This window comes from Trichogramma pretiosum, unplaced genomic scaffold (assembly GCF_000599845.2).
Source record: "Trichogramma pretiosum strain Unisexual culture from Peru unplaced genomic scaffold, Tpre_2.0 scaffold20, whole genome shotgun sequence".
NCBI classification, from domain to species: Eukaryota; Metazoa; Arthropoda; class Insecta; order Hymenoptera; family Trichogrammatidae; genus Trichogramma; species Trichogramma pretiosum.
Window position 1 is genome coordinate 1,668,735 of NW_019641696.1, and position 13,922 is coordinate 1,682,656.

Sequence of the window (13,922 nt, forward strand, 5' to 3'; positions counted from 1 at the left end):
GTGTTGATAGTAGTAGGTGTCTGTGCGGTGGTGGTGTGTGTTTTTGGTGTCGATACATATACGGCGCGAGACACGCTCGTAAAAAAGAAAAATAAATAAAATATCATAATATATCGCCTCACTTTTTAGAGAAGCTGTGTTTTCCGGGGAGAAAAAGAGTCCTCCTTTTAACCCCTCCTCGACTAAAAAGAGTGCGCGCGTGGTCAAATGCCCCGTCGTCGTTCGTGTCTATATAGACAACTGCACCCCGTCGTCGACTGCACACACCACTGAAAGCCTCGCGCGTTCTTGTGCTGGCTACTGGTGCTGCTGAACCCACCAACGCCGCCGCTGCAGCCGCTCTGACACCACCCTCCTTCTGCCGTCCTCTGTCTGTCTGTCTGTCTGTTTCTCGAGTGATCAAAAAGTAAAAAAATTAAAAATGAAAAAAAAAGAATTTCCAATCCTCGATTACCATAATAATATAAATAAATAAATGTGAAAAAAAAATTTATCGATAGCATATCTGTGAGTGAGCTTACACCTGTCTCTCTGTTCCGTGTGTTGCATCGACCTTTCCCGCGCCTCGTTGTTGTAAACGTGTGCGTGTAGTAAAAATACAAAACAAACGTACGCATCTCTCCATCTCTCGCACACGCAGAGCAGAAAGCAGCAGCAGAAGAAGCAACGGCCGCAGAGAGCAGCCAGAAGCCAGCAGAGCAGCACACAACCAGCAGCAGAGCTCTTTCTGCTACATATCGATCCGCGCGTGCGGCTGCAAGCTCTCGCTCCTCTATAGCGTCCCGCAGAGGCAGCAGCAGCAGCAGCAGCATCAGTGTCAGAGGCTGTGGTGTACGGCTCCGCTGCTCACGACCTCTCGGAGTCAGATATATATACACACACACAGACATCGGAGTGCGAATAGAGCAAAATAAATTATATATTTAAAGTAGATAAAAATTTTTAGAAAATCAAGAGCGCCATGATACGACGTCGTCGTCGGCGTGTGGCTGTAAAAATCGCCAGATAGCCAGTTGTGTGTCTGTGTATGTTAACTACTTCTGTATAGAAGGTGTGTGTGTGTGAGAAAATAAAGCAAAGCCAACAGGCTGTTGGAGAGCCGAGGCATGCAAGATAAAGGTTAGGGTCAGTGGTCTATATTCTCTACTATCGGCTGACTCTCGAGCTGTTGCTGCAGTTTAATAATAAGTAAAAAAAAAAAAAAAAGGGTACACAACATACCGCACCAGAGACAGAGAGAAAGAGTTCAATCGCATCCGAGATGCTGCCGAAGACTGGCGGTAAAATCGGTGGAAGGAGGCAATGTTACTGGCTGCTCAGAGTGAGACGAAGACACCCCGCTCCGGTAAAGTTTACCACAACGACGTGTCCTCGTCCCGAATGACCCAAGTGTTATGAAAATCGTTGCGATCGGTGTGTAAATCGTATGATAAAAAGTATACATAAATTTGTATCGTTATAATTGTTGGGTGCGCGAGTGCCGAATTAATACAAAAGAAATGTGCGACGTGCGTGACATAAAGATCAATTAAAAAAAAAAAAAAAACAAAGTAGCATGCGGCGGGACAGCCACCATCTGTAATAATACTCGAGTGNTCCAAAAAAAAAAAAAAAAAAAAAACTAAGTAAGCCAGCAGCGCGGCCATGGCATCGGTAGCGGCCTGGCTGCCGTTCGCTCGGGCCGCGGCGATCGGCTGGGTGCCGATCGCCACTCATCCCCTGCCGCCGCCGCCCATCCCCAAGGATCGTCGCAAGGCCGACGACGAGAAGCTCCTGATCAACGTGTCGGGCCGGCGCTTCGAGACCTGGCGCAACACCCTCGAGAAGTATCCGGACACGCTGCTGGGCTCGAACGAGCGCGAGTTCTTCTACGACGACGAGACGCGCGAGTACTTCTTCGATCGCGACCCCGACATATTCCGCCACATACTCAATTATTATCGCACGGGCAAGCTGCACTATCCGAAGCACGAGTGCCTGACCTCGTACGACGAGGAGCTGGCGTTCTTCGGCATACTGCCGGACGTGATCGGCGACTGCTGCTACGAGGACTATCGGGATCGCAAGCGCGAGAACGCCGAGCGCCTCATGGACGACAAGCTGTCGGAGAACGGCGAGCAGAATCTCCAGCAGCTCACGGACATGCGCGAGAAGATGTGGCGCGCCTTCCAGAATCCGCACATATCCACGGCCGCGCTCGTCTTCTACTACGTCACGGGCTTCTTCATCGCCGTCTCGGTGCTGGCCAACGTCGTGGAGACGGTGCCGTGCGGCAATCGGCCGGGCCGCGCCGGCACTCTGAGCTGCGGCGAGCGCTACAAGATCGTCTTCTTCTGCCTGGACACGGCGTGCGTGATGATCTTCACGGCCGAGTATCTGCTGCGACTGTTCGCGGCCCCGAGCCGCTGCAAGTTCGCCAGATCGGTCATGTCCATCATCGACGTCGTGGCCATTCTGCCCTATTACATCGGGCTCGGTATCACGGACAACGACGACGTGTCGGGGGCCTTCGTCACCCTCCGGGTGTTTCGCGTGTTTCGCATCTTCAAGTTCTCGCGCCACTCGCAGGGATTGAGGATCCTCGGCTACACGCTCAAGAGCTGCGCCAGCGAGCTCGGCTTTCTCGTGTTCTCGCTGGCCATGGCGATCATCATATTCGCCACGGTGATGTTTTACGCGGAGAAGAACGTCGACGGGACGAACTTCACCTCGATACCGGCGGCCTTCTGGTACACCATCGTCACCATGACCACGCTCGGGTGAGTATATAGAGTAAAATCTATCAGGCTATAATGAATATCCGAATCAAATTTTGCGGCTAATACGCGGAGGGGTCAAAGCTTGCAAGCTCGACGACGACGACGAATACATAAAAGAAAAAAAAACGAAGGAAATAAGCGAGTAGTCGGTTTATATAGAGAGCTGCTGCTGTTGGTACATAAATGTCTGACGTCAGTCGTGTTATAAGCTCTCTTGCGCTTCAAACACATTCAGCACACTCACACACACGCACACACATATATACGGACTGCACCATGTGCCGCAGCCAGGACAGGTCCAAGCCAAGCTTTAAAGCGCGCAGCAATTCAAGGAGTGTAGTATATATAGCGATGCGATGCGCGCACGCACTCGTCGTCGTCGTTCACTTTTCTCTATACATATACACGACGAGCGAGAGACGCGAGACGCTTTCTCGCTGGCTCGCTCTTGCGTGTACGTGTATGCGTGTGTGTGTGCTATATATCGCTATTACTACTGCCACCTACTATACATACTATTTTACACAAAGTCGGTCAAGTTCGCGCGCGCACTCCAAGCAGCAGCAGGCGAGGAACTGCTGCTTCTCTCTCTCTCTCTCTCTCCATATATACAACGTTATACGTATACGCGCGCGGCACTTTATGAACTACGTATATGTACTTTTTATTCTTGAAAGGAGCTTTTTTTTTGCATCGAGTCGCGCTCGTCCTCCCCCTTTTTTTTACGTAAAAAAAAAGCAGAGATTCGATTCCGCGCATGCAGCAGCAGCAGCATCAGCGTTCGTTGGCCGGGCGCGCATTCATTATCGCGCATCGTTATTTATATTTATTTTTGACTTTTCGATTCCTACAGAATGGATAAATCTTATATATACCGAGCGGGTGAAAAACGTATTAAATCCGCGAGCTTTTCCTCTCTTATATATGCGAGCTCTCTTCTTCTAGCTATATAAGCTCATAGATAAGCGCGCGCGCGCGCGCGAGATTTAATTAAAAATCGGAGTCGAGCACAGAAAGCTCCACCGGGGGTGCGTTTGTCCGTACGTGTCTGTGTATACGTATGTGTGTGTGCGCGTGGTGCAGAGAGAGAGAGAGAGAGCAAGCATGCATAATTAATGCGGATTTCGTAAAATATATGTGCGTATGTGTGTGCGTGTGTTCGTTGAATCGAGGCTATTTGTCACTCGCGCCATATATGTGCACGTAAACCTAGAGCGCCGTTTAATGCTATTATACACCACCATGGCCCAGGCTAATTGTTTTTCCAGACATACATCGTATCGATTAACGAATCTTTTTCACCCTTTGACACGATAAAATTTCTTTATCGGAATAAAAGATTCGCGTATACGACGAATAAATAAATGTAATAAGTTCAGAAAATATATAGGAGAAAGGAGGGATAGAGAAAGTCGGTAGTGTGCAGAATATAGCGTATATATAGCGTACACACACGGCTCTTACCTCTCTTCAAGTAATTGGCTCCATGTAAAGCGCCTCGAGCTCAGCCGCCGCCGTCGTCTTCTTCTTCTTCTCTACTCTACACATCCATACGTATACACAAACATACACGTACATACGTATTATAGCTGCTGTTCTGCTCCGCTTGGTGTATTTTTAACCCTTTTGCACCTTATATATCTCACTATCTCTATCTCTCTCTTTTTTGCATGTGCTACAAAGCTCGTCATAAAAAAAAACACACACATATCATACGATAATGATCCATATGTTGTCATATGCGTATCTTGTTTTTCATACCCTTGAATAATACACATTATTATTTGTACTTTGATGCCGCACTTTGTGGGTGTGTGTGTGTGTGTGTGTGTGTTCAAAGTCAAATCCGAGAACGAAACGGATCTTATTATCAAAAGCTCGATGTAATGCAATACGCGCGCTGCTGCAGCTCCAAGTTTCGTTTTGCTAAAGGACTGCGCCGCCGCCGCCAGTAGTAGAGTTGATCTTGCCCTTCAACAACACAAAGTCCTTATCAACAATTTTGTAGGGCTTCCGTTACAATCATCGTAGCGCACTCGACGCAGCGCGTTGCTCGAGTTTTCACTTTTTCATATCGATATATTATTCGAACTTGACATTCCCCGAGCCCTTGAAAACAAAAGATTCGCTCGCTCGCGCGCACGCAGCAGCTGTGTGTACTACTTATCATCAACAATTTTTATGGCTTTCGTTGGCAATCAGCCGCTCGCTCGTCTAGCGAAGTTTATCGTTTTCCATATTAAATTATCCGAGCAAGAGAAGTATAATTTGAACTTAACATTGGCGCCCTTGAAAACGCGCGTCAAGGTAGACGCAAAGACGGTAGGTATCTGTCTGTGGGCTCCTCTGGCTCTCGTGATCGACAGACGTAGCTACTTCTGGCTTTTCCAGGGGCAAAAGTACATAATTGCAATTATAATCGAGTTGCGAGAAGCGAGTTTGTAAACGGGAAAGCCGTTGTAACGCTTCCCCGCACGAGCGATGTATACACATACGTATAGGCAAATTATAATATGGAACTGGAATCGAAGAAGTACATTTGATATCTGTCTTGACCTTTATCGCTAGCTGGCTCAAAGGTGCGCCACGTGTGGCTCGATACAACGTCATCAACTCGTCGTCGTCGTCGTCGTCGTCGTCGCAGTACGCAAATGAATATTTTCGAAACTTCTTTCGCTGCTGCTGCGCAGGGGTTTCGCTTGATATATAACACGGGCTCGAGTTAAAATTGAAAGTCGTATATGCGCGTACCTCAATCTATCTCTCTAGAGCTCTAGATTTTTCCCCCATATACACCTACTTTTCGATGCTCGCTGCTGCTGCTGCTACTGCTGCTGTGGCGCGCGGATGAGAGAGTGTCAAAGTGCGGATTATCCAGGCGAAATGAGCGACACGGGGCGAGGGATTAAGAACGAGCTAGCTGCGCCAGCGCGAAAAATGAATCGAGTACAATAGTGTGCCGCCCGAAATCTCGAGTACAAACAAAACTCCCCCGAAGCTGCATGCGCGAATGCTTCGAGCGAGCTTTTTGCAAGCTCTCGCGTAGCGTCGAGTCAATTGCTGCGCGCGCGCGCCAAGTATTTCAATAATGGAAAGATTTTTTAATGAACTATTCGCGCGAGCAGACCCGCGAGTTTCATAACTTTCTGTATTACAAAAATTGCGTATCGAAATTTTTGAAATCGTCGGCGTCATCGATTTCATTGATCGACGCGCTGCAGATATAAGTACGTATAGTAATTAGCACCTCGCGCTTTTTTTGACTCGGGCAGGAATGCAGTATGAAAATTTAATGCACGAGCTGCAAAATTTACAAAATATGCGCACCTCGCGCTTGGCTCGTTTAATTGCGTAGATGTATTATATAACTACTCCATACTTCGTGCTGCAGGGAAAAACACACAAGGGCTCGGCGGGACGCTCGCGCGAAATTCCTCAAGAGAGTTGAGCAAAAGATACATGTATTATATATATATATATATATATATATATATATATATACGCGCAGCGGACTTTTCGTACTGGTGTACGAACCGTATAGTACACACACGTATATACGTGTGTATGTATGCGTGCGCGGTGTATTATATACATAAAAGACCAAGCAGCTGCTATACCGCTCGGCTGGGCGGTTGGTGTGCTTTTAACGCGGTTAGCGTGATTAGTAAACTCGGTGACCAGTTTCGGGGAGGGCTCCTTTGCTGCCATCGTCGGTTTTGCAACGGCACACAACACACAAACACACATACGAGGCACATAAATACGATCAAGCGAGCGAGGTAAACTTTATTTCAAAGAAATTACACATCTATGTGGTTTATACGTTGTTGCCTCGACTATTTTTCTTTTTGTTCGTAGAAAACAGCTTCGAGCTTGCAGTCGCAGCCCTTTCGCTGCTTAATTATTCACCAATCGTCGTTCGCGTTCTCATTCCTTATTCTGCTGCTCCCTGCTACCACCGAGCAGCGAACGTTTTGGCATTAACGCAGAACTCGTGTTTATGTCTAATTCGCCCTTTGCTCGGTAAGCGTTTAAGTTCGCGTCGTCGTGCGGTGACGATCTACCCGCGCGCGATATTACCACCGCGTGCTGAACTGCTACCAGAGCTAGCTATATAGCTATAGCTAGCTACTACCAAGCTGCCAAATGGCCCTTGGCACTGGCTTTCGGCCTCTAGCTGAGGGTTTATTGCGATTACATCCCTTTAAAAAATTTGTCTCCCTCCGCAAAGATGCTTCAGCTCTCTGCCGAAAACGAATGCGTATAAATAGGAAAAAAGCTCGAAAAGCGTAACCGCGCGCGCGTTTAAATGGAAATAAATCCGTGCGCGCGGCGCCGAAAGTTGCTACACATGAAAAACGAGGTATTACGACGTAATACATCGATATGTAAGCGAGCGATCGCCGTGTGCAAGCTCTATGAATTTTAATGAATGGCTCGCTCTCGCTCGAGCGATCGATTTATGCTCGGGTCTGTGCCGTACAAAAAAAAGCTCAGCCCGAGGTACGCACGCGGGCATATCACATACGCATTTGGGTTTTGGCGAAAAATACATTATATTTTTTTTATTTTTTTTTCTCGACCACTGCGCGCAATTCACATACTGCAGGCGCGTTACATTACATACGTACGCGCTCGCAAGCTCGCTCGCGTTGGCTCGCATCCAAACTGATGCACTTAAAGCCGAGCTAGACACGAGACGCGAGCTGCACGAGACGTCTTCTAGTATAGCGGCCAGCGACGGCGGCGGCGGAGGCCGACGAGTTGATGTATGCGCGCACACAATTTCCCGCCGCCACCCGCGAGCTTGGAGCGAGAGAGAGGGAGAGAGAATATCGACACGATCATCCACGCGCAATGGCAAAAACGAGCTTCGAGATATTTTATCACACGCACACCCAGAAACCCATATTACATATCGTCGGCGCGTGTGCATAAATGGCATGTATAACGAGAGGTTGAAATCGTACTGCTGCGCGAAAGTTTAAACACGTGCGGCGCGGCGAGCTTTCAAAGGAGGTTTCGAGTTACATAAGATTACTTGTATGTACGTGCGTGTGTACGTGTATGTGTGGGATGAAAGCTGCTGCATAACATGAGGAAGAGACGGGGAGGGGGGCACAACAGGTGCACACATCCGAGGCACACGAAGTACATGGCAGCAGAGACCATGATGCCGAGCGCTGATGACGACGAGCCGTATAGGTGTTACCCACACACACACACATACGCCCACCTACTCGATGCACATGCACAGAAACGCGCATATTACATAATAATACACGTAAATATCCGCCGCGTGTAAACCTCCGAGCTCTTTCGCGTATTATATTACTCGCCGCGAGGGGTATTATATGTTATTTTTCGGGGGGATATGTAAATGCGACGGGATACGACGACGACTGCTGCTGCGATTGCCTTAATTACGCGTTTCGCGGTTATTTTATCCCTTCGTGTTTATAATACAATGCGCACAGCGAGGGTTTATCGCATCTCTCTCTCTCTCTTGGATGATCGCGTTCTATAACATTGATTAAAGTGTTGCTCCATTATAATTTAATACGATCGTCGATGATTATTTTATTTTACAATTCAATTTTTCGTCGAATAAAACGAATGCCCTCGAAGCTTACCGACGCAATTTCCAGCTGAAAAACTCGTGAACACTTTTTTTTAATTTTATTTTTGCAGTATCGAGTATCAATTTTTGCACTCTAGGTGACGACTATTTTTAGTTTTTATTTTCGGCGCGGTATACAACATTTTATTTTATAGCCCTCGCCCACCCCGAAAAAGAAAAAGGAGAGGAACGTACGCGTATGGAGCGCCGTTGAAGGGTAGGCGAAAACTTTTTTGTTGTACGCATGGTTCGCGAGCACTCGTCACGTTTTGAAAAACGTAATTCAATTTACCATACCGTTGGTCGATATGGCTGGCAAAAATATACACGTACACAATAATGCACTCATGTTTCGAAAAACATTTAGCCCCCCCTTTCAACGTTGGAGATGCGCGCTTGTCGAGCAGCAGGATATGAAAAGTTTTATAAAAAGATGCCTTAAATTTGATTTAATAATTCAATAATTCAACATAGAAGTGTATCCTCGAGTCATATAACGATTAATTAAAAAAGAAAAGCAGTAGTAGCAGAAGTATTCGTGAAAAAACTATTTAAAGAAAACGAGCCCGCGTGCATACGCGGCTCTCTTTTTTATAATCAAAACGTTTCCTCGAGCAGACATTTACTCTCTTTCTCTCTCTCTCTCTCTCGTCGGTTGTGAATTTATACTCCGCCGACCTGTTTGCGAACGAAGAATAATAGCGAACTCTACAAGCTATTTATGTACATCATTTTTTCTTCTTTTCCTTTTTCTCTCTCTCTCTCTCTCTCTCAATCTCGACGTCACGTGTACTCTTCTACTATACCCCGGCTCGGTGGTGCGCTTCATGTAAATGTACACACGTTTTTCTCTCTTTGCAACTCATCGAGAGAATATTTTTTCCCCAGCTCGTTCGCAAATAACATACATGTCTCTGCACTTTTAACCGCGCGTATGACCACACCAACGCACATCATATACGTGTGAGTGTGTGTGTGAGTGTATCGTTCGACGAGAGCCGAGCATCGAGCTTTTGTGCGCGCAAAACTACAGATATAAAAGTGAGATACGTCGTACAGATACTTCAAGTGGGGGCGCGTTTGAACTTTGAAACAGCTACCATGTAGGACTCGCCGAGCACTGTATCTAATGTAAATAGTATAGTTTTCAAGAGCACAGTGCGTACTTATACCTCCTTTTTTCCCCCTATCTCTCGCGAATGCATAAAGTTTATTTTCTATTGTTTTCTTTCCGAAACTCGATACTCTCTCGAACGAACGAACGTACGAAACGTAACGTGCAGCATGTTTATGAATTTCGAAGTTTGCATTCGCTGCTGCAACTAATAAATACATATACGCGCGGCTGGAACGTGGACGACGCGAGACGACGACGACGACGACGACGACGACGACGTGGCTCGTGTGTATTATACGGAGCTTGTAACTTTGTGTTACTGCTGCTGCTGCTACTGCAGCCGAGAGAGAGAGAAACGAGTATAGTAACTGCAATACAAAGATTAGGAAAGATAACGCAGGTGGTGGTGGAGGCAGCAGACATCCTTGTTTGTCCTAGTTTCTACTTATGTAGAAAGGCGAGCTATATACACGCACACAAAGCGTAGTAGTATACATACGAATATACAAACGATGGTTTTGAACTCGTCACACTCGCGCGGCGCGCAATTCTCGTCTTACTTGCCGTATAATACAATAGGCAGACGTATCTACTACGCTTCGTTTTGACATTTTACGAGGCACATTTTGTTTTGTATATGTACGCAAGATGCTGCGTGTTGCTTTAATCGATAAGTTTTTATTAGTTCATAGAGAGAAAAAAAAGCTCGACGCTATTAGCAGGATACGCTTTCTTTTTATAAATATAACGCGAGAAGAAATTGCATATGTGTACGAGAGTCGGAGGCACCTTGAAAATTGCATTATTATACACCTTACTTTCCATCGCACCATCCCTTGTCATTATCATATCCGTACATAGTATGTGTATGCGTGTCCCTGTCAGTGTGTGTGTGTGTGTGTGTGTGTGTGTATGCGTGCGTGTGAGCATAGTATGCGATTAGACTCTCCGGCGATGTGATGCAATTACCGATATCAAGCCTTTCTCTCTCAACGGCGTGGCAGCGGCGGCTCTCGAAATAGCCTTCTCTATAAGGGAAGAGGATGTGCTTATATTTATAACAGTTTCACCTTGTCAGCTCGTTATAATAATATATATCCACCGTCGACGACGACGACGACGACGACGGCCAGGCGCGCGCAAACGATGGCTGCGTGATTTTTCAAAATGATAGTGCGATCTTTTAACGTCGATAAATTGATGTTGTTTGTTTTTTAGTATATTCAATTTATTTTAATCTTTTTTTTATCTTCGATTTTGGCTGAGATGAGTGGATTATCACTCTCTCTCCGTAAAACGTGTAAAGAGCCCAAGAATGCGGCACCAAGAAAAGAACGAGGAAAGTCAAGTTAAATCGTATAAAAGCTTTGTGCTGCATCAAGAAAAAGAAGCGGCTCTGTTAAAAAAAAAAAAAAAGGAACACAGCGATCATTTGTTCCGCCGCCGTTGCTATTCGCTATACTACCTACCTACCTACTACGTACTACGTACCGAGGAAAAAACCTCCAGGCTATCAAAGGTTAGAAAAGGATATGAGCTCGTGGGTATATATAGCATCGAGGGAAGGATAAGGAGAAAGGGGGGGTGGGGCGGGGGAGAGCTACATACAAACTTGCGGCTTTCTGCAGCTTTTCTATCTAAGTGCGCTTAATTTTACAGAGAAGAGAGAGAGAGAGGGGAATTTTCGCAGAACCCGAAGAGAAAATAGCTGAGTAACTGCTTACTCTTTTGAGAGATTTTCATTTTATTTAACCTTTTTTCGTGCTCTCATCTCTACCTTCCTTGCCGAGAGAGTACGAGTTCGTTTGTCGATGTTTGATGTTTAATCATATCGATTGCTGCTCCTGCTGCTGCTGCGGGAGCTCCGCATCGATCGAAAGCAAAGAAAAATAAAAAAAAGCTTAACTTTCATTAATTTTCAGTTCAAGGCGCTGCTGGCTAGATTAGAGACGGAATATATATAAATTCATCTCCCCGACTCGCAAGAAATAAGTATAATTCAAATCTTTTCTCGCTCCTTAGAGTGGGTATAAGAATGGGCGGGATATAAGGAAAAAAACCGCAGGAGCGCGCGCGCGCGAGCTAGCTGCTAGGAATATAAAATCCAATTAGAGCCCCACACGCAGAGAGGCGGCGCTTTAAGTCCTTTAAAAATTCATGTTCACGCCGGGGCGAGAGAGAGAGAGAGAGAGAGAAAGGCTTCTAGCTCCGAATGTTTCCTTGGGATATTACGCGCGGGGTGCATTATTTTTCCTTTCCTTTTTTCTCTTTGCGAGAGCAGTAGTGCAGCAGCAGCTGATACATGGGCGAAACGTGCCGATTTTACGCTTCCACGCATACGCTGACCCAAGCTCAGCTCGCGCAGCTGCAAGCTCCGATCTCGGTTCTCTCTCTCTCTCTCTCTGCCGCCTCAAGTAGTAGTAGTCTCGAGACGGGAAATAAGAATTTGACCTCTCTCGGTTTGTGCGAAAAAAAAAGGAAAAGGAAAAATGATTTGATTAAAAGATTTTCATACGTCGAGGTGTATATACCAAGTCCACGTGTATCCAGAAACGATATTGTTTATTTGTGACACATCGAATCGATATTATGAACGGCGCGAACTTCAGGAAAAATGTAGGATAAGGTATCGTTTGTAAATGTCAAGTAGCTTAAAATAACGGATATCGCGCGTATACTTGTGTTTTATTATTCATCGCTTGCATCTGACCTCGAATGCATACAGCAGCAGCAGCAGCGGCAGCTGTGACTCGAGCTAAAGCTTATTTTCGTATATACGAAGAAACAAAAAATTAATAATAAATAAACAAAATCAGCCGCGTATTTGCTGACCGATAAATCAGCTTCTTATTAAATAAATCATCGATAGTGATATTTTTTATCTCGACTTCGCACCCTCGATGTGCGCGACGAAGAGCCGCGATGATTCGATAATTGGCACAGACTGCCAGAGACGAGAGAGCTTTTACACGTACACGTTTTTCGGTCGCTTTTCTTTGACGTAATTCGAGAGCGCGCGCGCATAACTTGCTGGCTGTATACCCCTCTCTCCGCCGCGTTGACATTGGCTTTGGAACGGTCCATAAGAGAGAGAGAAAGAGTACAATCACCCGCCTCCCTTTCGCGCAACGTACTTTTCCGAACTCAAAAATTGTTTTCCTTTTTTTTTTTTTAATTAATCAAATTCGAGGTATGTATATAGAGATTCAACATATTTTCGAGTGTCGTGATAATTGGCCCAAACGGGCACTGACTGCAAGCTTAGCAAAGAGGCGTGCGTAAATTTCTATAATCCACGCCATTATGAACTTCGCTCTCTTTTTTGCTCGCTCCTGCAACTATAACTCGTGCCTCTAAAAAGCTCTACGAGTTGTAATCAAAAATATAATCAAAAGCTCCGACTCCCCGGGCACTACTACTACTAAAACCTACCACTAGCTGCACTCGATATAATTGGGATTTTCACCGATATATACATTTTTTTTCCTTTCACTAGCTCGCTCGCTCTCGTGATTTGAAACACTGCGAAAAAAAAAGGGAAAATTGTATAAAAAGAAATTTCGAAATTTCATTGAAAACTGGAGAAAGAGAGAGAGAGAGAGAGAGAGACAGGTATATAGTAGCAGTAGCTGGAAAGCGCAGCAGCGAGCATAGAGCACGACACGATCAAAACTCGCCACGTATATACTGCCGTCGGTGTCGCCGTGATACGCGACGAGGCAATTCAGCTGTAAACGTGCCGCACATGCGGTACCTGCAGCAGCACATAGTGCACTTACACACATACACATACGTATAATACCGGTGTAACTGTATAGAAGCGCATATAGCCTGGTACAAAACCAGCAGCAGCTCGTCGGTGCGGTAACGTTGCCTATACGTGATGCCAGTGCCTCGAATTACACGCACACGTAGATCGAGTCCGGACCATGTCCGCCATTGTGTGCGCGATCGCAGTAATAATAACGCTGCGCTCTTTGCGCCATTACATATATACATATGCTGCTGTTGGTATACGCGAAACGCTTTTGAGGAAAGAGAGAGAGAGAGAGATGCTGATGCATGCAGAAATCGATCGCGCGCACGTGATGCGCGCCTTTCGCGCGATATATAACGCGCACCCAGACATTGTGTGCTACATGCACGGACTAGGACGCTTAGAGAGAGAGAGAGAGAGAGAGAGAGAGAGCTTGACCGCTGCTGACACGGAGAGCCCCAAATATTATACCTACGTACAGAGAGAATACAGGTGATTTATTCGCACATCGGAGACAACCTCGTGTTCGTGCCACATATTATATATATATATATGCGAATCTCAATACATGCTGCTGCTAAGCATATATATGCCACTCGCGTCGCGCCGATGATGTATCGGTACTCCCGCGCGCTCCGTATAATAATATAAGCTAGAGAAAACGCCCGA

General features: G+C 46.1%; 1 protein-coding gene across 5 annotated transcripts in view; it reads left to right on the forward strand.

Moving 5' to 3' along the window:
* The first annotated feature begins 1,612 nt into the window (after positions 1-1,612).
* Positions 1,613-13,922, forward strand: part of LOC106656540 (potassium voltage-gated channel protein Shal) — a 107,379-nt gene continuing 95,069 nt past the window's right edge. For all 5 annotated transcript variants that reach the window (XM_023462136.1, XM_014377572.2, XM_014377569.2 and 2 more), the window contains exon 1: positions 1,613-2,759. In XM_023462136.1, coding sequence (XP_023317904.1) covers positions 1,645-2,759 — 1,115 coding nt within the window. In that variant the 5' untranslated portion in view covers positions 1,613-1,644. The remainder of the gene's footprint in view (positions 2,760-13,922) is intronic.